The following is a 26,859-nucleotide window of genomic DNA, read 5'->3' on the forward strand; positions in this document are numbered from 1 at the left end:
ACATGATATTGTTAGTGCCAATGTATTGGTTCACAGATTTGGAAAGGTTCTCAATACAATTAAATCTGACATTAGACTAACAAATGTTTTGAGAACCTTGTTGAAGACAGACACTACATTTTTCCAAGTTATGGTTTTTATTCGCAGTAAAAATGTACAGAAAAGTTAGCAGTCTACTTGACCTTTTTCCTCATCTCTCTTGAATAAAGAATACAGCCGCAGTAGCATGAATTAACCAAGCATTGTTAGATAATCCTGCGGCCCTAATTTAAACTGGTGGAGCGACAGGTGAGAAGTTGTGCCGACACGCTGTAAATCAGGTGACACCTCATTTAGGCTGACAAGATATAACTTGGGCTGAGACGCTCAAACGGGCCATGCGGAAATCCATAAACACTGAACGTGTGTGACTGCGCGTGCATATGTATCAAGACTAGTGAAGCATACGTAGTGTATGTAATCCTTACTGACCCGTCCAGAAGTAGAATGGCATTCCTCCGGGGTCTTCCGGCATTAGGGCCATAAAGGTGAGCTCGGTGATAGTAGCGTACGGATTGCAGCAGGGTCCGCAGCTGTGTGTAGTCCTGAGCCAGCTGGGTACTGTTGACGGCGCGGCCCACCATGCTGCGGTAGGCATTGGGTTCTGAGAGGAGAAGGGGTAGAGTTAACTCAAGAGTGTACAATATTGTTTTTGCATTCTGGTCTCTGAGATGAGCATGCAAAAAAAAAAAAAAAAAAGACTGAGCAATTCATTACAAGTGGATAGGTGAACTCAATGTCATGAGAAAAGAAATGGAACGAGTGCACTGGTTTGACCCAAAAGACGGGAGGCTAAATGTGTTGTGTTGATTAAGCACTCCTATAAAGAGCATTATTATCTGTCTACATATTTATGCTGTTTATGAGTTTCAGTCCTGACGGTTTTACGAGCAACTGCCTGTGCAATTCCCCTCCATAAATGTTCACTGCATCTGCACAATCTATTTTAAACAGCTTCTTTCGCCATGGTACACGTCTTCACGCAAAGATTTGACATGGTCAAATCAACGGATTCTGCACGGTCTTCAGTCGACTGCTGAGGATAACATAAAAGGTCCAAGCGGCAGCTTTATGGCAGATGAAAATAAACTTGGAGGAAAAATATGCCTTGAATGTCACACAAATGTTCACAAAGGTCCTGTCATAATGCAGCACGTCAGAAAATCACTGGTGTTTTGCTTTCTTGTTCAGAGAAGAAAAAGATGAAGAATAACACCCAGAAGTCACTGTGAAATAAGCGGCGTCATTCATAGCAGAGAGTGAAAACAAAGACAGCGGCGGTATTTGTGCGGTAGCCGCCAATTGGGTTGCGGCCATCTTATTCTGTATGTGTGTGTTATGTTTGAATTTACATTACATTACATTTCATTTTATGTTTTATGACAGGGTTTTGAGTGTGCAGCAGTTCCTCGCGTTATGCGAGGAGCACAGATGAGGACTATCACGTCTTTCACATTCCTCTTGTGAACTTACAATTAACCCCTGAAATACTAGACTAACATGTTTAAAAATCCTTTCAATCATGTTTGCCTTTTAAAAAAAAAAAAAGAAATACTGAAATTGACACAGGATTTCCAAATCATGCCAGAAAATTAATAAATGAATACCAGCCAATTATAAAAAATCAAAATAAAAAAAGCACTTGTAAAAGAATGTTTAAAAAAAGATAAAAGATAAAAGAAATGGTATTAAATAATGTAATCTCTCCAACAAGGCATGGAAAGGACAGGCTAGGACTGGAATTTAAATTCACTGCACTGCAAAATCGAATGAGATTCTGAAGATCTGTGTCATGGGCAATGCCTTTGTCGGAAATAATACAATCAATTGTGTAGTCAGGGTCCTTCTTCACCCAGAATGGTCAGCCGCAAGATTTTCCCAGTAGTCAGTTGTCAATCTCAGTAGCCTCCATGTTTCTCTTTTTTACCTTTGCCATTTGAAAGTTTTCCATAAAGGATATCTTTCTTATTTCAAATATTTCATAAAAATAGTACATCTTTCACCTGTATTGGTTGTAATGGTTTCATTAATGAAGTGTCTAGTGAATACCCCACATTTCTTCCATCTATTAGAGATCTAATATATGCTAGACCTCAATTAATTGTTGGATGCAATGTCTGGGATAAGCGGTATAAAATAGATGGATGAATAAAATGTAATAGTGCTGCTGTCCAATGGCTTTTATCTTCAAATTAATATTCACACAGAAACAGTAAAAAGCAACAACGTGTCTTCCGGAGTGATGCCAAATTAAAGATATTTTTGCTGCATTTAATGACTTCTCCGACAATTCTAATAACCACGTATTAGAAACAATCTTATTTGCTGCACGGGGGGGAGAAGAGAGGAATTTTTCCATGGTAATGATTTGGAAGTCCTACCAAAAGCTAATGGTGGTTTGTGCTCGTAATGTAAGCACACTTTAGAAACATAAAAGAAAAATGGGCAATGTAGACGTGTTTTTTTTTGTGAATGCTGTAGCTGTAGCTGTAGCTGATTTAGCACAGTTCTTTAGTGCAGTGGTCCGGTGTCCAGTTTTTTTTTGTATCACGGACCGCTTTCACGTAGAAACAAAGTTTGACGGACCGTCGAAGTCGTGCCGCAGCGATACGGACATGTGAGAAGTGAGATGTGAACACATGCCTCTAGGGCAGACTGTGACGTTTGGCTGTCGTACTTCTAAAACGCTCTATGTGGAAAAACAAGATTACTTGTTAAGAAGTCATTCCCAAAGCTGTGTACTGACCGTTGCCCAACTCCCAGGAGATGTTGTATTTCTTGCCAGCACTGTACTTGAGGAGGGTGAGCGTGGACGACGTGTTCCAGGAGTTGTCAGGGTTTCTGTGCAGTGCGTTGAGGCCCAGGATCAGATGCAGACCAGCACAGTCGGCAAAGTTGTACAATTTGTCTAAAGATCTGGCTGGGAGAAACCCACAAAGCAGTTGTAACTTTGATTCTTTTTATGCATCCATTGTAATAACACCAACAATCTTGACTGTATTTTTTTTTTTTTGCACGTTTAGTAACGTAATTTAATGAAAAGTCTTCGAAAGACTTCCAAAACACTTTTTGTGGTGCACCTGGTTTTGCAATCTTTGCGCATGCAAATTTGTTCACAAGAAAATCAGACTTCCTTCCCAATGATGATGCCAGAAGTGTTTTTCCCCACTGCAGAATATGTACACAGTCTTGCTGGAAGTATATGCTGACAGTGCAAAATGAGTTTGCTCCATGTGCGATACAGGGGGGTTACATATTCTTGTTTTGAAATGTGATCTGCTTGAGTTGTTACAATAATATAAATATTACCTTGACTTATGACCCACTCTCTTGACTTGTCTGTTTCTGATTACATGTTGCCTTCGACAGAGGGTACCACAACAGCTGAACTTGCCAAATTACAGAATGAAGACAAAAGAATAGCACATTAGGCTGCCACGGATCTTTACCACGCTGCTGGTTGTGTGAAAATAGCCTTTGAAACGTGTATCACAAATCTTCGCGTTCAGTGTTCAAGTGTGCATGCAAAACTCACTGTAGAATTTAGAAATACAGCAAACGTACAATGCCAAACACAATCTGATCAGCTCTGATTTCCAATTTCAAAACATTTTTCCCCACCATTTTTAACTGCCAAACAGTGTAAAAATTAGTTTGATTGAATAAGTGATGCAGAAAAGACAAAGAAAACTCAAAACATGCGCCGCTGTAATCCTATTTTATCCATCGTTACCTTTACGTTTTTTTTTTCCGCTACATGTAATTTTGCTGACTAATATTGCTGCTATTCAAAATCACTTCTGTACATCTAGCGTATTTTTATTCAAGTCCAGTTGCCACATACATTGCTGCTTTAATTCTTCTCAGTCTCATTGCTTGGTGTTTTAAATACTGTTTGTATTTTAAATACTGTTTGTATATACTCAGTGCTTCAAGTGGAAAAAAAGTGCCGGTACTCCCCTTATTTGACATTTGCCAGGTAAATTTGACGGTGGGTAACTGTAGATCATTAAGTTAATTAATAAATATATACACACGCACACATACATACATACATACATACATACATACATACAGTATATATATACGTACATACGTATATACATATACGTACATACGTATATACATATACGTGTATGCATATACATGTATATATATATATATATATATATATATATATATATATATATATATATATATATATACACATACATACACATACATACACATGCATACATACACACATGTATACATACACATATACATACACACATACATACACACATGTATACATACACACATGTATACATACACATACACACATACATACGTACTGTATAGCATTGACTGCTGTGGCTGTATTTTTTGTTCACACGACTGTCCTTTCTATCCGATAGACAGCATGACATGAACCAGACTCCACTCTCCGCCACACACAAAGGCACACCACACACAAGCACACACACGTATTCAGCTTTCTGTGTTTGTCCTGCTTCTTCAGGCCTTCACCAGATTGTTGGAAAAAATTGCTGCCAAGTGAGAGCATCACGTGATCTCAGACAGGCCTTTATTGCATGACAAGAATGTGCAATAATAATTTGGACACGGCTTTCAAAGAAACTAATGATTAATGGCGTTATTGAATGTAATTGAGTCTCATTTGTTACTCCCATTTTAAGAAATGGCAGTTTTATGTTAGCTGGATTAAGTGCTTGTGTCTGTGTTTGTGGAACACTTAATCATATGTATCACTACTTCCTCAAAGAATGATCCACTTTGGTTTTGCCATGTATCATTGCGTCATGTATTTATCAACTTTATCAGCTTACTAACTCGCATATACAGCTGTACAGCTATGAGGTATGGCCATGCACATATGCACAAACTTACTCTTGTCTGACCAAGAACACATTTGTAGCTTGAGGGTTCTCAAGTGTGTGCATGTGAGCACTTTCATGTTGGCCCCAAGTGAGGGTGGAGTGCTCCAGCATTGTTTTCCCTTTGCAAGAGAGCAAATGATGCCCTGCTCTTGGCAGGCGACAAATGAGAGCTCCACTTCACTGGCCAGTAACACTATCCTTTGTCTTCAGGCTAGTAGCTGTTATTTGTGTGCTCAGCCCAAACAGAAACTATAGCAAATGCTAACCAAGGATTAACGGCCATTAAAATAGGTAGCTTGTTCCCAGGGAATCAAGTTAGTGTCTGTCCCATTTACTCATCAATGAGTGTCAACTCCCCACATTCTTAGAGAAGCCTAGTGTGAATTTTGAACACTTACACAGGTCCACAAATTTTTGGACAATGGCTTTTGTTGATTTTTCTAAGAATGAAGGACTTTTCACACTGCACTTTTCCTGGTGTTCGCCACAGTGTACAAGGACTAAAGTGCCATGTTTCAAATGTGCCCATATATGGTTGTGCTTATGTAGCAGCCAACCAGGAAGTAACAGAGAGGCTTTTCACGCTGGTTGGTGTATTGTTTTAGCACCCGGAAATCATTCCGCTAGCCGCTCTCCTCTTGGATGTGCTTTCTGACATCACTATAACACTCCTTTCAAATGACATGTTTTTCAGTTCGATGGTACATCACATTGCGGTAAAAACCCAATTCGCGCTGCACTTGACATGCCGTTCTCTCTGCGTGTCCCCGCAGCACATACATGACTAGGTTCATCGGCAGTGCACTGCACATTGCTCAGTGCGGTGTGAAAAGGCCTCAAGAAAGTAAACACATGGAGTTTTTATGTAAGAGGCGGTGCAGTGAATTATGAACAAAATTTTACCTCACAATAACAATGTAGTATACTGTATCTATAGTATTTTTCCTGAAAATCACATGAACTAAATGACAGCGAAAGCACTCCAACTCTGTGTCAGAAGGAGGCGACACCCAGTTTGCTATTGCCCATGTCGCACAAATAAAAAGATAGAGGGTAGACGTGGCGTTGCCACCATGGGAGCTACAGACGCTTCTGTACAAATTTGTCCACTTAAATTGAGCAAGCCAGTTTACAATACCTCATTTTTACAGCTCTGAAAATCTGCTCAAACGCTGAGGCAATGTATTGACTGGCCTGAACAGAAGTAGACCCTCATGCACAAACAATGCTATTGTAATAATCTTACATGATTATCTTTCACGATATGACAAAAAACAAAAATCTGTTCAGGCGTTTCTTCTGAAAAATCGCCAAAAACACATGTTCGGAAACTGGATGGATAGATGAATGAAAATTGAAATTAAAAAAATCCATGGGTGCAGAATCACGAGTACACGGGGTATTTGAAATCCCCAAAACATTCATGGTAGGTGAATAGAACACTCTAAATTGTCCCTACGTGTGATTGTGAATGTTTTTTTGTCTGTGTGTGCCCTTCGATTGGCTGACAACCAATTCGGGGTGTACCTCACTTACTGTCCGAATACAGCTGGAATAAGCTCCAGCACGCCCCTTGTGAGGATAGGCGGTTTGGATAATGGATGGATGGAAAAAGGAAACAGAAAAGTCTATTTATGTATGAACAAGATGTTAGCTCTTGGACCCTTTTTTTTTTTTTAGAGCAGCAGAGGAAGATGTTTTAGCACAGGCAGTCAGGTGAGCGTGTCCTGCCAGGTCACTTCACCAGCAACAGAAAGGAAGTGGGTAGCAAACCTCCTCCGCACAGAAAGGGTTTCTTTGGAGGCATGGTTTGAGCTGATCGTCTTCACCTCTTGCAATACATGTACAGGGGATGCCTCAGTTTCATGTGAGAGGTCAGCTTTCAGCGTGTAGTTCCACCTCTGAAAATTGTGAGGGGCCACGGTGGCCTTCACAAACAAATGTTTTGTGGCTTAATTACTTGATACTTTGATTGATAAACATTTAAACTGCACAATTGTTTAGAACAAAAGGTATAAACACCAATATGATATAATGAAACAAATAAGCGACACACTTAACAAAAAATGAGTCAAAGAAAGGAGTAATACTGTATAAGGCACAATAATTTATTCAAAGTGATAACTCACTAAGATATTGCAAGATACACATAACATTGTTATTTGTTTATTTCGAAGTATTTTTATGTATAGATTAAATTGCAGATGAAATATTTTAAGATTTGGAAGGGATTTGGAAACGTACTTCACTGTTGGCCAGGTTGGCTGCTGCGTCAGCACTCCACAGTCGTCATGACGATTTCTGTGCAAGTCTACTCACAGAGTCTGGGATTACTGTATATGAAGGCGGGGCAGAGGAATTCTAGATATAGGCGCTAAGACTCCAAGGGGATAACTTCAAAAGGGAAAACTTGTGTGGTTTGGATTTGAAATATATCCTTTGTGACACCAGCTATGGCGACATGTCGCACTGTTGGAAAAGTAAAATTGTCTCTATTGAAAATGACAATGTACGGGAGAAAAACCCAATAATTAAACACAGCTTATTCATTATCATCATCACCAGCAGCTTCAACTAAACTGCCCACCCTTGACAAATACAGGAAATCTATCAATACATTACAGTGTGATGTTGATCTACTATGGCCAATGCCACGCTAATATGCTGTACTGTTGCAGTCGTAGCATCCAAAGCTATTAGATGCAGTCCATCACATTATATTAACTTGACACTGTGTGTTAAGAGTAGCACAGAGGGCAAAATATGCTTCCAATATAGCTCCATATGACTCCACAAGCATATTGCCAAGAGAGTGGACTCTTCATTAAAAGAGCGCAAGATATGAGGAAAGCACATGTTTTTCATTTTTGTAAAAGGGCTCTAGTGTGAGTGTGTGTTTTTAAGGGAATCAGAGCGAAAAAAAAAAAACTTGATTTGTAAATTTGCAGTGACTATACCAGAGCTTGTACCTCATCTGTGTGCCCAGCGTGAAACGATGCAGGACGTATGACCTAGACAATGTGGTATGTTAACATACTCTGGCCTTGACATTTAAATCAAACACAGAGACATGGAAAATATAAAATGAGCTGCCTTTTAGCGATTTGGACATAAGTGGGATGAGAACCACTTGCTTGAACAGGATCTTTGTGGTTTCATTCCCAATTAAAATAATAAGACTTTAGATACTAACGGCAGTGTGTGGCTAGCTTAGAAAATGGACAACAAATAATTTGTTGATGCCGTACTTTGTGAGCCTGCCTAACAGAATTAAATAATCAAAAACAGAATTTGATACATCACTGTAAGTAGGCAATGGGATTTATGCCAATAACTTCCATGCAACCCAAGTATATTTATTACTGACCGACCGACAGACATATACACAAAGGTAAAAGTGTATGCTAGTCACTAATGGACACATAAGGAAACATGGAATGCCTAAAAGCACTGTTTTCGGCAATTTATTGCCAAGGCATTGTATGTAAGAACTTAAATCATTTCGGTTATTATCAAGAAAACCTTTGGGAAATGTCTTAATCAGAGCTGTTTTTGTCCCCATTAATAAATTGGCCCAAGCAGATCCACCTTTAGTACAAGGAATCTAAAATGAACAGGAAACTGAAAAAAACAAGGCTAGTCTCTTTTTTTCCCCATGGTTGTACAGTGGTAGCTCTACTTACGAACTTAATTGGTTCTGGAAGAAATTTCTTAACTAAAAAATGTTGTAAGTAGAGACGTGTTTTCCATGTAAATCCATTCCAAGCTCCCTACCTTAAATCCTGTAACCAGCCCATGCGTAGGTTTGCCTAAGTTGCTTCAAGACATGATTAATCAACAATCAATTTCACACAAATGATAGACATCCATCCATCCATCATCATAATTAACAATTGATATTTATTATGGCCACCCCTAGATCGAATACTAGTGCAAGTTGCAGCAACAAAGAGTTTCATTGTGTAGTAGAATGAAACTCATGGAATCGGACAATTCTTAATATTAACTTGTCTATACATCAAGTGTGATTGTTTGTGTGGGACGCTGATCGCTTTAACGCTTTTCAAATAAGCAGGTAAATAAAGGGCCTTAAAAGCCACACCTGACGTTTTTATAAGCAAGAATTAGTATGGCCATCATCTTCTAACAAGGCGGTTGTAAAGCTTCCACCTTTATTCCCGTTAGGCATCTTGTCACACACCTCTGGTAATAGTATAATTGAGCACTGATTGCGCTCAAGTTGCAGGCAAGCAAACGTCCCAGGGCAGGGAGTAAAACCCGAGTTACCCAAGGTGTCTGCTTCTGAACCATCAAAGAGTTGGACTTAAATAAACATGGCAGTACTTTTTATGAGACACCTGCTTGAGAATGCAGTTAAACTTATTCAATACCTATCCAAAGGAGGAATATTTTATTGAACTTTCTTACAAATGCCTCAAATAATAGCAATAGCAAGAAAAATGTCTGTTTGGCGGACATCTGATACATTCTAGGCTCAGAAATGTTCGATTTGATCCTGGCTTGTGTGACTGATGAGGGTGATGAGGACCAGATCCCAAACAGGGCAGCAAAGCAAACACATGCTACACCAGATTCTCTCTTTTCTAAAACAATAATTACCATAAGCACTTCCACATAAGCACATCTCCACATAATTATTGCTCCAGTTAACACGAGTAGCCTGTAGCCCCTTTAATACTGCCTGTAAAAGCTGTATTTTTCCGCCATTCTTGTGCAACTCTACGTTTCAGTATCAACAACATTCCCACAAAATGCCGCAAAAAAATTGTCCAATTAACTCTATCAAGGCAATTTACAGCATTGTGCATTCTTTGTGCGTCAGGAACGGCTTTGACAGAAACACGTGTAGTTTAGTTAACTAGTGTTTTTTTACTTTATAAAGGATATTTTCACTTTGGTTTCCTCGATAGCCTCCCATTCGCTGACGCATGCGCTTTATGTACACGCGGTGCATTTTGGAGATGGAGTGCACTTGATTTCATCCCATTTGGGTTTTGAACTAATAAGCAATCACAAGCTTAAACCCCTGAAAACATTTGTTGTGCGCGTGAAAGCGGGTGGATCAATCTTGGAACACTCATGCCATGTAACAGATAGACGGTTGTACTTGAATATTTGACTTATCGTTTGTAACATATTCAATCTTTGTGCTTCGGCTATAAAACGGAGAGGATCATAATGGAAGACCACTGACAGAGTAGGATATTTCAAACTCAAACCTAGGCTTCCATCCTCCATTATAGTGGTTCAGATTTCAAACATTATATATTCAGAGATTTTATACTATATACTTATAATTAACCGACCATGCATGTTTTGGGAATGTGGGAGGTCACCAGAGTACCCGGAGGAAACCCATGAAGGAACCGGAAGAACATACAAACGCCACGCAGGAAGGCCGGGGCTGGACTCGAACCGACGACCTCTGCTCTGCGAGGCGGACGTGCTAACCAGTCGATCACCGTGTCTGAATTAATACAAATAAAATAATTTGCAGGTGTTTAACTGTGAGCTATTATTCCACTCCTTTTTCATGATGTTTTGATGAAGCATGAAGTTTATGCCATGGTATCAGGTGTCAGTACTACTATTGAGCTACTTTTTGAAGGGATAGTATCAGTCAAATGTTGGTATTGTGACAATGCATTTTGTTAAATGACTGATTCCTATGAATACACTACAACATAAACTGGAAAAAACAGTCAGTGAGTTCTTACGAGTTTGAAATATTACATATGAAGTGTAAATCTTGTCAAACATCAGGCAAATGCTGGAAGAACACTACGGGGGGCACCTGCTTCAACCAGGCCTCTCATAACTCTTTGCTTCTAAGTCTCAGTTCTTTAGCCATCATGACAAAACAGACTTAGCCCAGCATTGTGAAGGACGTTCTAGCGGCTAGCCAGATGTTGTTGAAGAAAGAGATTGGGACTTTTTCCAAACATACACCTTAACAAATAAAAGTCTGGAGCCATGTGCTCTTCATGTGCATCTGATGAGTTTCCTGACTTTCAAATGGCTAAATATGCATTATAATCAGTAGACCGCATTCCAAACTGTTCTGCAAATACTCCCCCCGCCCCCAGATTTTCTTAAATAATCGATGCAAATGAAATTGCTATTTTCAAGTTTGCAATCGTTAATATGAGATGGTTTGATGTCATGCATGCAGAAGACTGTGTTACGAAAAGCATGGTTCTTCTTCTTGTACCATGAAGGAAAGTAGTGAGTCAGAAACACATTTTCACAGATCAATTTCACACCTTCGGCTTTCTCACCATGATTCTGGCCCAAAACAACACTCAGCCAACTCCTTCCTTACATCGCAGCTTTGCTCGTACACGGAGGCCATCCATTAAATCAGACACTACTCCATCCTTCTGGACTGGAGCTGGACTGTAGAAATCTTACATCACAGTAAAGGCTATTTTATATTACCATAGCGACATACAATATCGATATTTTCATGATTCAATGAGAAAAAAATAGCCAACACAATATCACTGCTTACCTTCTCACTTTATTTTGAAGTGACATTAAACAGACACATATCAAATAAGAAATGCATCCAGTAGTGTTACCACATAAAATTATCAAAATGAAAACAGGAGAAGCACAACAGCCTCCTTTTTTTGTCAATCTAAATAAAAGTTATGAAAAAAATATTTCAGACAGAAATTGATAAAAAAAATTAGATTGACTGTAATGTAATTTTGAGAACATTTGTTGTGCAGATCTCAAACGATAAAGTGCTAAACAACGCTTGTGAGGCTCATTAGCCCATAATAATCCATAAATTAGCCGCATCATTGTTGAACCGCAGGGTAAAAAAAAGTACGGAATTTATGCTAGATGGAAACACCCACTGCTGTCTGTTTCTCCTACTTCGCATTCTTAAATGTGTTCCGTATTTAGAAACATATGAACAATAAATGTGTTTTACATTTCTGCATGTACTCCTGTCGCCTTTTCAACACGTTTCCTGATTAAAATGTACCAAACAGAGCTGGATAAATAATGCTGTGACAAAAGAATAATAGTGTGATGGTGTGATGTGATTATTCCCCCCCCCGAGGAAATACTACCAGCAACTGATGCCTGTTTAAAACTTTATGCTTTTTGCAGTCTTATTAAATTTACTGTGCATATCCACTGTGCAATGGAATAAGCATTTATTGTGTCATGGCTACTGCTGGGCTTACACCTAATGATTTTCACAGTCTCAGACGCAAAACAAAGTCAGAAGGAAGCATTTAGAGTTTTAGTGGAGTTAGGGCACGGTCCCCTCACCTCAATTGTTTAGTGTAAGGTGGCAATCTCAGCTGTTTTAGAACAGGCTTTTCCTAGTCTTGACCTTACAAAAATTTCAAGCGAAAGTTTAGTGGGAATCGCCGACGGACGCCCGTTTAAAATTAGAGGCCGACCAGCCTATAGTATGTACTATTTTTTTCCCACCGGAAGAAAAGGCGCATGACGGACAACGGAAGGGCACCCACGCTGCAGACGGATGACGAATAACGGACGTTCAATTTGTAGTAAAATGCCCAGCTCTGGCAAAATCTACAATAAACCAGTGTACCCACCAGAGGTGGGAGTAAGGGCCAATTCCATTCCTTTCTCTTAACCCTAAATCTTTGTTTTCACCCTGCCCCTTACTCTCCTTTAGGGAGGAAAAGACAAAGGGTTATCAAAAAAAATAAAAATAAAAAACAATCACTCTAGGAAGTAGGAACGTACTGAACCCGCGCGGTCATCACTTTGTACTGTTCGTGTCGTGTCGTATGCAGAAGCATATGTGTTTCCCTTTTCTTTTCGCTCGCCAATGTTGTTGTCGCCTGTTGCTTACAGGGCTGAGTGAGTAGAACTCTTGTCGTCTAGGGAAGTCGGGGTCTTTGTGCTGTAGGGTCTGTGACCTTATCCCTATCGTTTACGGAGAATTGGGACCCTTCTTGGTTCGTTTCGCCAATAACTCAATCGGGTCACTTATAAGTCAAGGTGCCACTATACATGCAAATCCATGATCCCTGGTATGCAATAAATGGGCCCTACACGATAGTAATCATTAAGGTTGCACGATCATGCTTCACTGTCCTCAGAATGCACTGTGACTTTCAGTGTTCAGGAGTTGTCTGATAAACAGGATCCTTATTTGAATAAATCCACAAAATATTTCACCACTTCTCTTTGGGCCGGTCGATGTGTCCTTTGGCAAATAGTCACCTCTTCAGCACGTCTTGTTTTTGTTGTTTTTTAACAGAGGGAATTTATGGGGGTTTCTTGCCGAGTTTCACACAGGCGTCTTCTCATTGTCACAGTAATTACAGGGAACTTCAGACCATCTTATATCACCCTGGAGGTGTCTGGAACATGCTACAGAAATCCTAAATTTACTACAAATGGAATAAAACTTTATGCAACTCATGTAAATGATTTAGTTTCAAACGTATACTGGCTTTTGTTCAAACTACTTGGCATACTTAGCGCTGGCGTCGGGCCAAAACCTCATACCTCCAAAATAGTCACTTTTCAGGAGACCCCAAAAATGGCAAGTCTGTTCAACCACTAGCATTTCATTGTGAAAGAGAGCAACCCATTTTCAACACCCTAGTTTGGTTAATAGTGTGTAAAAATAACACCCACACGTGTGTGACTGACCAATAGTATCGATTTTTGAAAGAATATGAAATTCACCAAAATGTGACTTATGAGGTTTTGGCCCGACACCAGCGATATATAACTTTTGGGGTGCAACAAAAAAAAAAATATGCGGGCAAGTCCAATTTCTGATATTTAAAAAATGTTAAAGATGTTTGATGCACTCTTGTAATCACATAAGTTCAATTTGCTGTCACTGCTAGAAACAGATGGAGTGAGTCGCGTTAAGTTTACGGACCTGTCACAATGACTATTATCGACTTCTCGTTCAAATAATCTAAAAACATGGGCACAATTATAAATTGTGATTTACATGTATGTTTGCTACGCCATCAACATTCAGTCGCGCTTGCTTTGTTCCCTCTCCAGTCAACTTGCTCGCCGCTGTGGGAAGCGGGACTGTCACGCACGTGCACAAACACAAACACACACAGACTATGCGAATAGCTTTGAAGCACAGGAAAAGAAGGAATTAGCGTACTAAAGGCTAGGTTTTCTTACAGCTGTGGTTGTACAATTACAGAAAGTTGGGCGGCACAAAAAGAATTAGTTGCAAACCCTGATGACACAGCGGCCATGTGGGATGTAAATTTTTTTTAATTTAACCCAGATGAACACGAAGCACCCACTAGCATCAACGCATTTGTCGCATTTGTATGAAGACGGTCGCAACGCAACAAACCTCAAAGTTCATTTAAATCAAAACCATCTGACCCAATTTCTTCAGCTGGTACCAAAACACGGCGGAACATGGATCCATTTCTCCACAGCTTGCAATTTTAACTCTTCCCAGGTAGCATAATTGGCTTTAGAGCAGAAGATATGCAGCCATTCAACACTGTCGAGGAACCAGAAGAAACGCTGCATTTATAGGCAGTACAACGACTAAAAAAAAGTTACATTTCCCAAACAGACATTCCAGACTCGTACACAGGTGAAAGACGACATTCTGAAGGTGATACAGAACATTTCATTTTAGTCTGAGAGTACAGATACAGTATGTAGCTCTATGTTTTGTATACGAGTCATTCAAATTTAAATTCACGAGGAACAAACTGTGCAATGCTCGAATAGAAGGGCACCAGAACAAACCGTAGATTAACTAATAGTTATATTCATCAGTTAGAAGACAAGCGTTAAGACTTACGCAATCAACCGCAGCATCACTTTAGAGTTGAGTTGGCTGACTTGATGTGTTTTGCTTTTGGTACCTCGTTGTATTTGGACATAAAGCACCGATCGCCTATCGAGGCCGATCCAGATGGGTAATGCTGCAAGTTGGGCACTCCGACTGCACCAGACTTAGTGTTTGTATGCTTTGCCAGGGGAGAGGACAAAGCCAAGTGAAGTTAGTCAAACATCTGCTCTTGCTTAGAGGTGTCAGCTCGAGCCACTCATAGCGAAAGGTTTCGCTTGCATCCTTCACTTTCTTGGGCCACGGCAAGCAGTCTTGTATGTTCCATTCAGGAATGCATGTCTTCACAATACATCACTGAAAGTGAAAAATTGTATTCCCCTCTTCCATTATGTTCTTCACTCCTCTGACTGAGGCGAATTACATTACACTCTCATGGAGTCATAAAATTTCAAAGCGTTTCATTCTCGCAGACTGTCAGATCATGTTCCTTCTGAACCCGTTCAACATATGAGGACCTCGTCACTCAATAGTCATGATTATTTCTTAACATGTCCCTTGCCTATAATGGAAAAATATATTAAGACATCTTGAATACCAAACAACATGCAACACAAAGAAAAATTGGCAAAGGTGACAAAATAATTTGGTAACACATCTGACGGTAAATTTACAAATCTAAGAACAATTTAACTGTTGATTCATGCATAAACGTGATCTGTTGTGGTTCTTATTTTGTGGAGATGAGCAATAACGTCATTGATCGATCTGCAAATTAAAGACACAGCCAGGCACAAAATATGTATATACGTATTCATAAAATATTGGCTGATCTGATCCAGCCAAAAGCGTATAAATCGGTAATCTGCATTTTTTCTGCCAAATATATGATTGGGAGGGAACTACTTTTTTTTGCACAATTTGCGCAAAACCTCGCTTTTAACAAGACTTCCATCCATTTTTTTTTCTTTGTTTAAATGAAATTTGCCTCCAATTTGTCATAGCCATCAGACAGGCTCTGATGTGTCCGGCAGTGTATTGGGTGTACTAGCAAAATCAAGTGATGTCAAAGGTTCCACATTTGGAATGCAAAATGTGATCAAAATGTTCTGTACATTCATTTATTTATAGTTAATTAATCACAATTAAAGCATCCAAGTCGCACACCTAGTTCTGCTCGTAATTCATATCTTTGTTGTTACGCAAAGAAGTTACTTTATGTACTGTATTTTGCTGCCTCGCAAAATACCTTGCAAAATTTTGCTGCCTTGCAAAATACAGTACAATTGTTTTATTTGTCTTGATATTTCAATGTTCCTTTCATAACACATATTTTCCAGACTGCCTTGCCGTTGCTCCGTTTTCATTTTTTCCCTTTCTTCTCTTTCTATTTTTTTTTTCTCTCTTGGTTTGCGAGTGGAAAGCTGGCTGTGAATCTCCTACCCAGCAGGACACCACAGAGTGATAGATGGCCTCTGAGAAGGTCTAACAATCCAACCAGCCATATGCTCCGAGTGAAGACAAGACGATTAAAGGGGGGAATACACTAGTGGCCTGACAAGAAACAAGCCAAACTCTTGTGCAAGCTACATTTTCTGAAGTTTACTGAAATATATGGACTTCGTTTTGGCAGGATCAAAATTCCTAATTCCAAATGTGATTTAAAAAAAAAACAACAACAACAAAGAAGCCTCCTTAATAAATCCAGGAACTGCTATAAGAGATTAAACCAGTAGTTTTCCATTTTTGGCAGACTACAGTTTTCGAATCATGTTAGTGATACAAAGTGATTCACTTTCGATTGTATCTTCTATTACAAAACCACAATCATCATCACACTTATGAGTCAGCACTCAGTGAATACATTGCTTAACTCAAGAAAAATATGTTGTGAGTGTTAAAAAATAAATAAATAAATAAAAAAAGGGATATACCGGTAAACTCAGAATAGGACATTCAATATCTTACTTAGAGATAGCTTATAACTTTACATTAAGACTTTAAAGTCGAACCAAAATCAGCACATGCACTCAAACGCGCCTCATTAACACATTTCATAAATTTTAAATGCTAAAATGTGTGTATCACTGCTAATGAAGCAGTTGTGTTTACCGTCATCTGGACTCACACACCTACAAACAAACATGAAGTGCCTACATTCTTTGGGGAAAAATGTCTAATCCTTCATTGAAAACTGTCTTGATGCATTTGAGCAGCATGCATCTGACACAAAATGTGTTCTCAGAAGACAAATGTGGTGTATGAGTGTCAGGCCAAACAACCCTTTCAAACATCCCATGCATCACGCCATTAAAATGGCATTTGTTTGCAGGTGGCTGGCAAAGTTGTCTCAGAGCATATTGCAAACACATGGAATTACATATTGTTTCCCTCTGTGATTTAAACACTAGGTATTCTTACGAACTAGAAAAAGCCATCACATCTGGACAGCATAAACAAAATATGAAGTAATCAACATCGACATGCTAAATGTACTGTACATCGCATTTAATACACTGGAACCCTAAAGACTGAACACAATCGAGAAGGTTGGTCTACCTTCAATTTGTTCAGATTAAAAACAACAATTAAAAGGCACCATCATAAACAGAAAACAGGAACATTGTGGTTGGTTTCTGACATGTGGAGGACACGGGGTGTTAGAATTTGCCCGTTAGCAGAAAAGACACACAAGCTACACAATGTCACCTTATTATAATGGTACAATTTACTGTTTTATAAAAACACAAGTTCATATTTAACATGATTGAGGTGCGTGGCCCGTTCGAAAAATTAATTGCCCACCACTGACTTGTAACATGGGACCCTGTGATCAGCTACCTGTAGCTATCTTAGCACACTTCTCTAGAGCTGCGGTCCATCTTTTGTTGCATCGCTGACTGCAAGGACATATGTTGACGACCGTAGGAGCGACACAGAGACGACAGTCTCACCGGCGGCTCTCCTACAACCTAATCGGCCACCGTCTATAACGGCAAAATGCACTTAGCGCCCGATCCAATTGAGTCAAGCCGACCGCCACAACAACGGATTTTCATACGCTACGAAACACGGCAGGAGGGTGAACTTCAAAATAAATGCGCTCAAAGTAGGACATGGATATCAACGCCTCACTTACATTTTATTTTGAAGTTGGCCCGTTCGTTAAACAGAATCAAAAATGGGATTGTAATCGTAAAAATCTTAATCAATTCTAGGTGTTAATGTGAGAAACTTCCAAACCTGCTTTCAGGAATGTGTTGTATGAGTTTCAAAGCAGCTCGAGCGCCACAAAACATGTGCCCAATCGCATTTACAGTCACAAGTAATATGCTTCTGTTGGCCCACACTAAGGCAACATTTATTCACAATGTAGATGCAAACCTAAAAAGACGACAGCTACGTGGTTCGTGTTCATTGTGTAAAAACAAAAACTTATAATGAACGGTCCACGTGACCGTAGAGTTGCCAGTTCATTCTGAAGACAATATGTTCAAGCCCTTCACAGATGTTCACTGAATTCCCCTGACCTTTCCTCTTTAAATGAATACTTTTCCAGTTTTTTTTTTTTTTTTTAACCTTCTGCTTTCTTTTAAGCCGTTTTTGGTATGCTAACTTAACTTCAATCTTATCTGTCACTGGAGCACTCATTTTAGACATTGCACATTTGCCAGAGTATGTAAAATATTACACTTTTTTTTTTTTTAAACATAGAAGGGCAAGTAAAGCTGCCTGCAAGTGTAAAAGCTATTCATAAGCATGTCCTGTTTAGTTGACATATGAAATCTAAAAGGTGAAAAAGTATGTGTTTTGCGTGCAATTGTATTTCTTACATACCACACATTGCACAAACTGAATAAATCACACACACTGGTGTTAATTAAGCCTGCTTCACTTACAAAACTCATACAGATGCTCAGGCACAGACGTTCCATAAAGTTTAATTGTCATTCTTGTCATGTTCCTCTTCAGCTGAGTCCAACAGCTCTCAGCAATCAGGCTTCTAGCGCTGATGACTGCACTTCTGTGTCAGTTCAAACAGCAAGACTCTGGTATTGGTTTCTGATGTCCTCTGTATAATGTTTAGTTAAACCTAACGACTGATTAAAGGCTGTAAACATTTAAGTCACATGATACCATTCATGTGAGATCAGACTGAGAATGAGAGAAAGAGGAAAGGAGCTAAATGCTAACCAACATCTGCAAGGATATAAAGCCAACTAATGACTCATCCAACAAATATATTGCTCTTTTATTTAAATCTTATTACCAGTGTAGCAATATACACTCGCTGGACCTGTCATACATTCGGTGCATAAAAGTTTCGAATGATTATCCTGTTATGAAATGTTGCCTTACCTACGATTTCTCACGTCTGGTCTACAACGCAAAAAACACACACCAATCACCCGAGAATTTCCACCCCCACCGCATGCAAATCTCCTAGCAAAAGATGAGCTACGTCTTTCATCACTTTTAATACCCACAAAACTTCAACTTTAAGAACTGTCATCATCGTTACATCCAAGTTTATCTGGATGTTCATCTTACCGCTATAACTGCAACCGCCACAGCAACGGTCGCCGGTATCTGTGCGGAGGAAACGGCAGTTAACGCCTTCACCTGCAATAAATGCTCTGATGGAGTTGCGTTCAGCAGCCGCTATGTGTTTATTCCCCTTCATGTGGTTTACCAGTGATGCTGCACATCAGTGGTAAGGGTCTTTTGGGAACTTAAGTTGGAGAACTCGAAAAACTCGTTGAAAGTACATTTTCCTGGCATTTATTTCGCAAACATTTCAAAATCCACGATTAGCAGAGAGTGCCGGTGAACGCTCAATTCGTTTACTTTACGCTAGTGTCGAAAGTTGTCGAATTACCAATATATCAGAACGACGCACTTCAATGTCAATTTAAATTTAAAATCACAAGTTACTCTATTTTATTTAAAGAAAAGGCCAACGCAAACATTTTTTTAAGAATATGTTCAATGCAAGCCCACTAGTTGAAACAATGCATTCTGATAAATATTGCATTTGTGGAATAAGTGTTAATCCACTCGTTTTAGACATGTCCGGGGGCGGCCATTTTGTCTTCTGTCGACTGAAAATGACATCACAAATGCTCACAACGACCAATCACGGCTCAGATTCAGAAAACAGGTCAGCCGTGATTGGTCGTTGTGAGTTGGGGTTTTTTTCCCTTATTGCCCAGCCCTACACTCAGCTGACATGCGGTGACGTCCTCACTCATTTCCGGTCTTCAGTGGCTGTCATTATTCTGTATTATTTTCTCCCCAGTTACGTATTAAGTTGCTTGATATTTTGCTGTTGAAAGTTACTCTTCGCTGTAACACGGTTCTAGCCAGACCAATGTGACAATGGCACTGTACCACAGAAGCACATATTTCAGTGTTTTGCGACTGCATTTTGATAGCTTGGCAATTAGCATAGTTTCCCGTTATTCTCACTGTCTTCCCTTCGTCTTTGGCATCTGAGCAGTGCATGGAAGGGGACACAAATACGTCGTCAACGTGCATTCCCGTGATTGGACGGTAGGGTCCAAATCTCTACCCCTACTAGAAATTATTTTCAGATTCAAACGAATTCGAAAAGCTGCTTGCTATCTGTACAGGGGTGGAAACAAGCCTAAGCAGCACGCTTATTCAAACAAGATTAGAAGCACAATAATATATTACATGTCTTGTAGAAAGTTGGAGGAAACAGAACAGATGATGTCCTATCCCAACTCTTGGTTCACAGGTTGATGTGGTCATGGGAGATTTCCTTTAGGTGAAATATTAACGGATGATGAGAATAACAGAACACAAAATTCCTAGGTTATCTTTTGAGCCTTAAACACACCAATGCAGCCTTTTGAGGGGACTGGTTGGCAGGCTGATCACTTCATTCTCTGGCGAGTCAAATAAACATCAGCCTTTCACATGAAATGACAATATACAGTGCAACAATACCAGTAAACCCATGAGTAGTAATTACGAAAGAGGTTTGAGATGGGGGGGGGGGTGGACTGGAAAAAGCTATCAGATGACATCGACCGTGACCTTGTCGGGGCTCAGCCTATTTGACCGGAGTGTGTGTAGGGGTGTGCGTGCGAGTGTATGAGCTGTACGTGTACCATTATTGATAGCGCTGCCTTTAACCAGCCTGGGTCAAAAGTCAAATAGTGGTGAGTGGAAATGAGATGGAGCAAGACTGTTCCAATGGACCTTTAAAACAACACCTGCTCACTAACACTCACAAATACAAACACGCACAGACACAGAGGATTTATGCTGATTGTTACCAGACCATTTTTTTAAACACCTCCCTTAATCTCCGACCCTTATTACCCTTTCCACCACAAAGATGTGAGGTCTTAACACTAAAGCCTGTTCACACAGAGTTAAGATACATATAATAATCTGATCTCCGAGCAAACAATCACATTCACGCGTCACTTTCAAGGTATTTTAACCCAAATTCTTCCCTAATCTACAGTGGAACCATGCTGATTGACCTCCTTTAGACAGAGAAATTGATGAAAATATAATCAGGAGGGCCCGACCAATATGGATTTTCAAAAAAATTTTTTAGGTCAATGCCAATTCAGATATTTGGCTAAATGAAATTCTGATACCCGATTAATCAGCCGATTGATTAAAAAATACATGCAATGGATGAATGAAACTTCTTTTTTGTCGCCTATCGCTTACAATAATGAATAAGGAAGAACATTTGACTGTTTTAAAATACTTTGTCCTATGGTATTTGTTTACAACAGAGAAAAAAATATTGGCAGAAATCTGATGACTGTTTTGAGCTTTTGAAGGTCTGGGGGTGATTTTTTGAATGTTATTGTCTATGTCTTGTGCTGTTTTGTGTTAAAAAAAAAATTAATTAAATAACTGATTAAAATATCAGCAGCCAAATAAAATGTGAAAAAAAAAAATCAGTTGTCAATTGATTAATTATATAGTGAAATAAAATCTGACGAACAAAATGACTGTGGGCAGGTGGTATCAATCTGATTGAACGGTTCTCCAGTGCAGCAAAATACAATAAATCAACTTTGGATGGACAGATATGATTTTTCGGTTGATCGATCATAGTTTCACATCTCCAAGGACACAATCCTCAGTCGGGATGCAATCAATCAGAAACACAATGCTCAAGCTATGTGGCAAAATGACACACAGCGGGGAGTTAGTATGATCCCATATCACACCGCAATCAATATTTCTGAATTACGTTGTCATTTTTCACATTTAAATAATACTTCATATTTGCCTTTTATTTTTGATCCATTTGAACAAAGTGTTCACCAACAGAGGGCTAGAATTGAAACCAGACACTATATAAATCACTAGAGTAAAAAAGCAAGACTTTTGACGCAAAATTGGGTTTCGCCTCTCTTTCTGTAATTTAACAAAGTTATCAAAGAGACAACCACAATTAATTTGGTTGTCAATCCATGCTGAGGCTATGAATGTAGTGCGTTTTACATTAAAAAGGCATGTGATTTATAGAGTTTCTTTCACCGAGTAGTTGTTATTAAAACCCAGTTCAATTTTTCTTTTCCAAGCACTGTTTTGGCTTGCAAAACACCTGCGGAAGATGTTGATTCTCCACACACTGTCATCTTGCATGATTTTAAGTATGGCAAGCAAAAGAACATTGGCGTTTAGCGCTTGTGGTTTATTATTCAACAGCTCCTGCCACTTTTCATTGATCACAGACCACTGACGTTCATTGTTACAGGCATTTTGGGGTATTTCTCCTTGACCAGACACTGTTTTGTGGAGACCCTGGGTTTTTTTGCACTGAGCATATGCGCACACAGTTACAGTTGACCCCCACTATTCGTGGGGGATTTGGACTGGTCCGTACCACAAATAGCCAAAATTTGTGTATACTGGTAGTTGACACCCGGTGAAATGCATTGGAAAAACTAATAATTAAACCCCATAATTCTCAAATTAAATACATGGAAAATGGGGGTGTAAAACCTGAAAAAAAAAAAGTACGTAAAAATATTAGAAAACTTTGAAGAAAACGCCAACTGTAAATGTTGAGAAACTTTGGATTATCAACAATGGCAGCACAGAACATCCGTGGAGTGAACAAGATTGTGTTTGACATTGCAACTAATCCCCGAATTTTTATAAAATGCAAAACATCTGCCGATCCAATCCAGCTGATCAAATTTGTGTAAATTCTATTTAAATGACCTCATTCATCACTCGTGTACCGTGGATGCAACTCAAATTGGTAAGTTATTAACTTTTTCTGATGTTGGTGGTTGTTTAGTGTCGTTACTGGAAGAGCCACTGTAGCTAATATTAGCTAGTCACAATAAAAACAATGTTACGAAACACTCACACTTTCAGTCTTTTTAAGGCGTCACAGTGAATTTCTGAATGCAACCATGAAGTGCAGTGAACAAACCCTAAAGATACACCATGGAAAGGTTTCCACGATAAATGCATCCTGAATAATTCCAAAGACTGCAGTAATTTCCGCAGACAAATTTCTCATTTTGCGCAGTTCCGAGTTTCCACTGCAGTCAATCATAAAAACAGACAAGAAAAGCAGCCCGCCCAAAAATGTGGTCTCAGAGTTCTGTGGTCAACTTGAGTTAACTTAAACCGGCAGAAACATCAGTATGTTTACTAGACAGAGCTGAAACACCCCTCTATTCATCCCCACATTCTTCCTCTCCAATTTGCATTTGTCAGTTTGAAAGCGGACAGTTTACATTGGCATGCTTTGAACCCTCTGTGTGTGCATTCATCGCGGCCCAAAACGTGTTAAATCAACAGAAGTAATGTTTCTGTATGAAGGAAGACATACTTTACATGGGAGTGAGCGTGGGATCTCCTACCTGTTATTGTTACATTGCTGTAGATGTTGGATAGTTGCTCCTTGAGCAGGACGAGATGTGTGCCGGCCGCCTTCTCTCGTTGTAGCTGCAACATCATATCAGGGTGGCTTGCCACTTTGCAACCGTTCTGCTTGTCCATTGCAATGTCACTTCGCACTATATCTGCAGCCCCCCCCCCCAAAAAAAAAAAAAAAACAAAGAAAGTACTGTACAATAAAGTGCAATTTGAGAAACGCATAAACCGGAGAGGAATTGACAGAGAAATAGCAAAAGCATGTAACCCACTAATAGTCCAACTGTAGTTGGGAAGTTAGGGGATATTCTGACTTTTGGATCATTTGTTTTCATCAATGTTGGAAAACACTTTTTTTTAAAAAACTGAAATGGTTCCCCATTTCTCCTCAAGTGTCATGGGCGCGTTGTTGTTTATCCCAGCTGACTTCACTCTGAACTGGTTTGCCAGCCCATCACAGGCCATAGGTAACCAATCACATTCACACCTATGGGCAAGTTCATGTCAATAATGAACCTCACGTGCATGTTTTTGGAATGCGGGAGGAAGCACTTCACACAAAAATGTCAGATTCAAACAGATTCCTCCAACGTCCAAACTATGAGTCAGTTGTGCTAACCACTTGACCACCTTGTCACCACTTTTGTTTTTAATACACCCAGTGATTAAACCCATCTGCTGAAACTAAGTGACAATTTAAATATCGGTCTTATTGTTGTACAATGTATTTGAGTGCAAATTTGAAAGTATTGTAAACATGTCAACTGTTTCAAAAGCATTGTAGAATTTCCAACACAAATATTTACCATTAAGTGACAAAGATACTTTAACTGTCTGTCAACATTTCGTTTGTGTAAATTGACACGACTTGGAGTGGGCACTGGAAGCTATTGTTAAAACGAGATGTTTTTATACAACGTTTCAATATCATTCACATCTTATTCATATCGAATACATATAAATGAGCCAACCTTGTCAAGTGTATGTGCTAATTTAAGACAACTACGGCCCTAATAGCCAACACCTGCATGTAACGGAAATGGACTAGAGTAAATTACTTTTTACGAGCACGTTAATAATTGGTAAAGTTAACGTCAAATGAGAGGAACAGCGCTCTTTGAAAGTGACAAGATAAACTTTAAGTTTTTTTTTGTTTAATTGTTTGGTTTACCGTCGTCGTAGTTCTTCAGATAGTAGTCGGGGCCGAGCCCTCTGTATTTAGCCAGGTTCTTCTGGTTGTTGAACTGCAGAAAGTCGGTCCGCTTACCGCCAAAGCGGAGGAAGGCAGGCGACAGGCCTCTCGCCAAAGTCACCAGTCGCTTGGAACTGTGGGAAGACTTTATTCAATTAGTCCTTCCGCGTTATCGTCTAAAAAAAATGAATACATACATATAAGCATGACTTTTTTTCGTTTCTTGGTTTTGTAATGCGACAATTTGTAGTAGTTCGATAGGCGTGTTCTGCTCTGAATAGAGAAACATTTTATTGGAAATTAAATAATTCAGTCGTTTAAATCGCACTTTTCCTGTTAATAAATCACTTTGTAAGGTAACATTTTCTTAACCTTTGGATTTTAAGTTGAAATCAGATAAATATATTTATATGTATCGTTTATGTAATATTTGTTTTATTTGGTAAGGAGTTATGCAATTATTTTTATCCATTTGTCTTATGGCCATCAGTGTTACTGTACGACCACAATTTAAACAGAGTAATTTAAATATAAAACGTGCAGTGTATATCAAGTCTTGGCCTGTAGTAGTAATATTTATTATTTTTACGGGATAGTATATTTTCTATTTACATTTCGCCAAAACAAACGTGTGGTATCTGAGCAAACATTTTTTGTTCAGAGACATTGTTCTGTTATTGTAGAATATTCCCCCAAAATTTAGCACCTAAACGTGTTGTTGTTTGATTATTAGTTTTCCATTTCTGGTATGTATAACCTATTGAGCGCATTGTTTTTACAAGGATTATTGGAGGAGTTACGCATGCTACATAAAAACATAAGAGGGGATAAGTTATCATTATTTTTTTATGTTTATAATTATTCGGTACATCCCCGACTGTTTTGTTATTGTTTGGACCCTTTGAATAGGTCAATTAGTATCTCTTCTACAGTATATCAATATATAGCATATTGTATACGAGTTGTAGCGATATTATGGAAGTAGAAAAGATTAACAGAACACGGAGAAGGAGGATTTCATAACGCTTCTTCCCACTCCTTTTTTGGGGGGGGGGGGGGGTATGAGAAAGTGTTTCATTGTCTGGTGTTGATTTTTTTTTTCACTTTTCAAAATAAACCTTCCAGATTCCCATTCACAAGTAAGTGACATAACTAAATATTGGGGGAATTAGACTGTTCTATTCATACTGCACAAAACACAAAATTTTACCCCGGGCTATTTTCTCCAAAAGTGACTCAGAAAGTCTCTTTGGAGGGGTCGAACTCATGGTTTTGTATTTTTATTTTATTTTATTTTTAGTGCAAATGCGATAAATCTGATGAGCGCTGGTTATTTTCATTTTCTTCGACATAAACCAACACCATATAAACCTTTCTAAGAAATATTCCACAAAAGGTATACCTGAGGAAGACCAGCCAGCCGTCACTGATGATGGACGGATCCAGCTGCAGGGAGAGAAAGTTGTCGCTGAGCACTCGGGTGGGACTGCGGGTGTTGACGTCCAACAGAACCAGCGTCCTTCCCAGAAAGCCCGCCCGAGACCCGCCGACTGCCGCTCTCTGGTACGTCGGGAAGGAGGACGAGGAGAAGGAAGAAGAGGAGGAGAAGGTGGTGGAGATGAGTGGCAGCAGCAAAGATGCCAGCCACCAGCAGGACGATCGTGGATGTGCTCTCTGCATCTTGGAATAAGCTTGAACTCTTCCCGGCGTTTGATTGCAAATCACGGTGGAGCTTGGATACCTTTTTTCCTCACGATCTGTCTTCCTGTCCGCTTGTCCCACTCCGTCACCCCAACCCAACCAAACACCCCCAACTCCCGCCCCTCTGAGTCGTCTTTTTTTTTTTTGGGAGTGGGGGGGGTGTGCGCACCAAAGCGCATGCGCACAGTGGCAGCACTTGTGAGAGGCTGTTGACGGGGGAGGAGGAAAGGAGGTCACTGTCCCTCCTATCCTTCCAACCCTCATGCACTACTTCGAGGAAGTAATGGGAAATAAGTACCTTAAGTAATTTTTATCCAGTTATTTGTACATTACTTGAGAAT

General features: G+C 39.4%; 1 protein-coding gene across 1 annotated transcript in view; it reads right to left on the reverse strand.

The window, feature by feature from the left end:
- The window catches only part of hpse2 (heparanase 2), a 46,951-nt gene extending 20,383 nt beyond the window's left edge, over positions 1–26,568 (reverse strand). The window contains exons 1-5 of the mRNA XM_086046109.1: positions 26,220–26,568; positions 24,797–24,951; positions 23,613–23,774; positions 2,786–2,959; positions 472–643 (exon numbers count right to left, since the gene is read on the reverse strand). Coding sequence (XP_085902235.1) covers positions 472–643; positions 2,786–2,959; positions 23,613–23,774; positions 24,797–24,951; positions 26,220–26,497 — 941 coding nt within the window. The 5' untranslated portion in view covers positions 26,498–26,568. The remainder of the gene's footprint in view (positions 1–471; positions 644–2,785; positions 2,960–23,612; positions 23,775–24,796; positions 24,952–26,219) is intronic.
- Between the last annotated feature and the right edge of the window lie 291 nt (positions 26,569–26,859).

The sequence above is a fragment of the Filicampus tigris genome, chromosome 11 (assembly GCF_054856515.1).
Source record: "Filicampus tigris isolate MCC_2025a chromosome 11, RoL_Ftig_1.0, whole genome shotgun sequence".
NCBI classification, from domain to species: Eukaryota; Metazoa; Chordata; class Actinopteri; order Syngnathiformes; family Syngnathidae; genus Filicampus; species Filicampus tigris.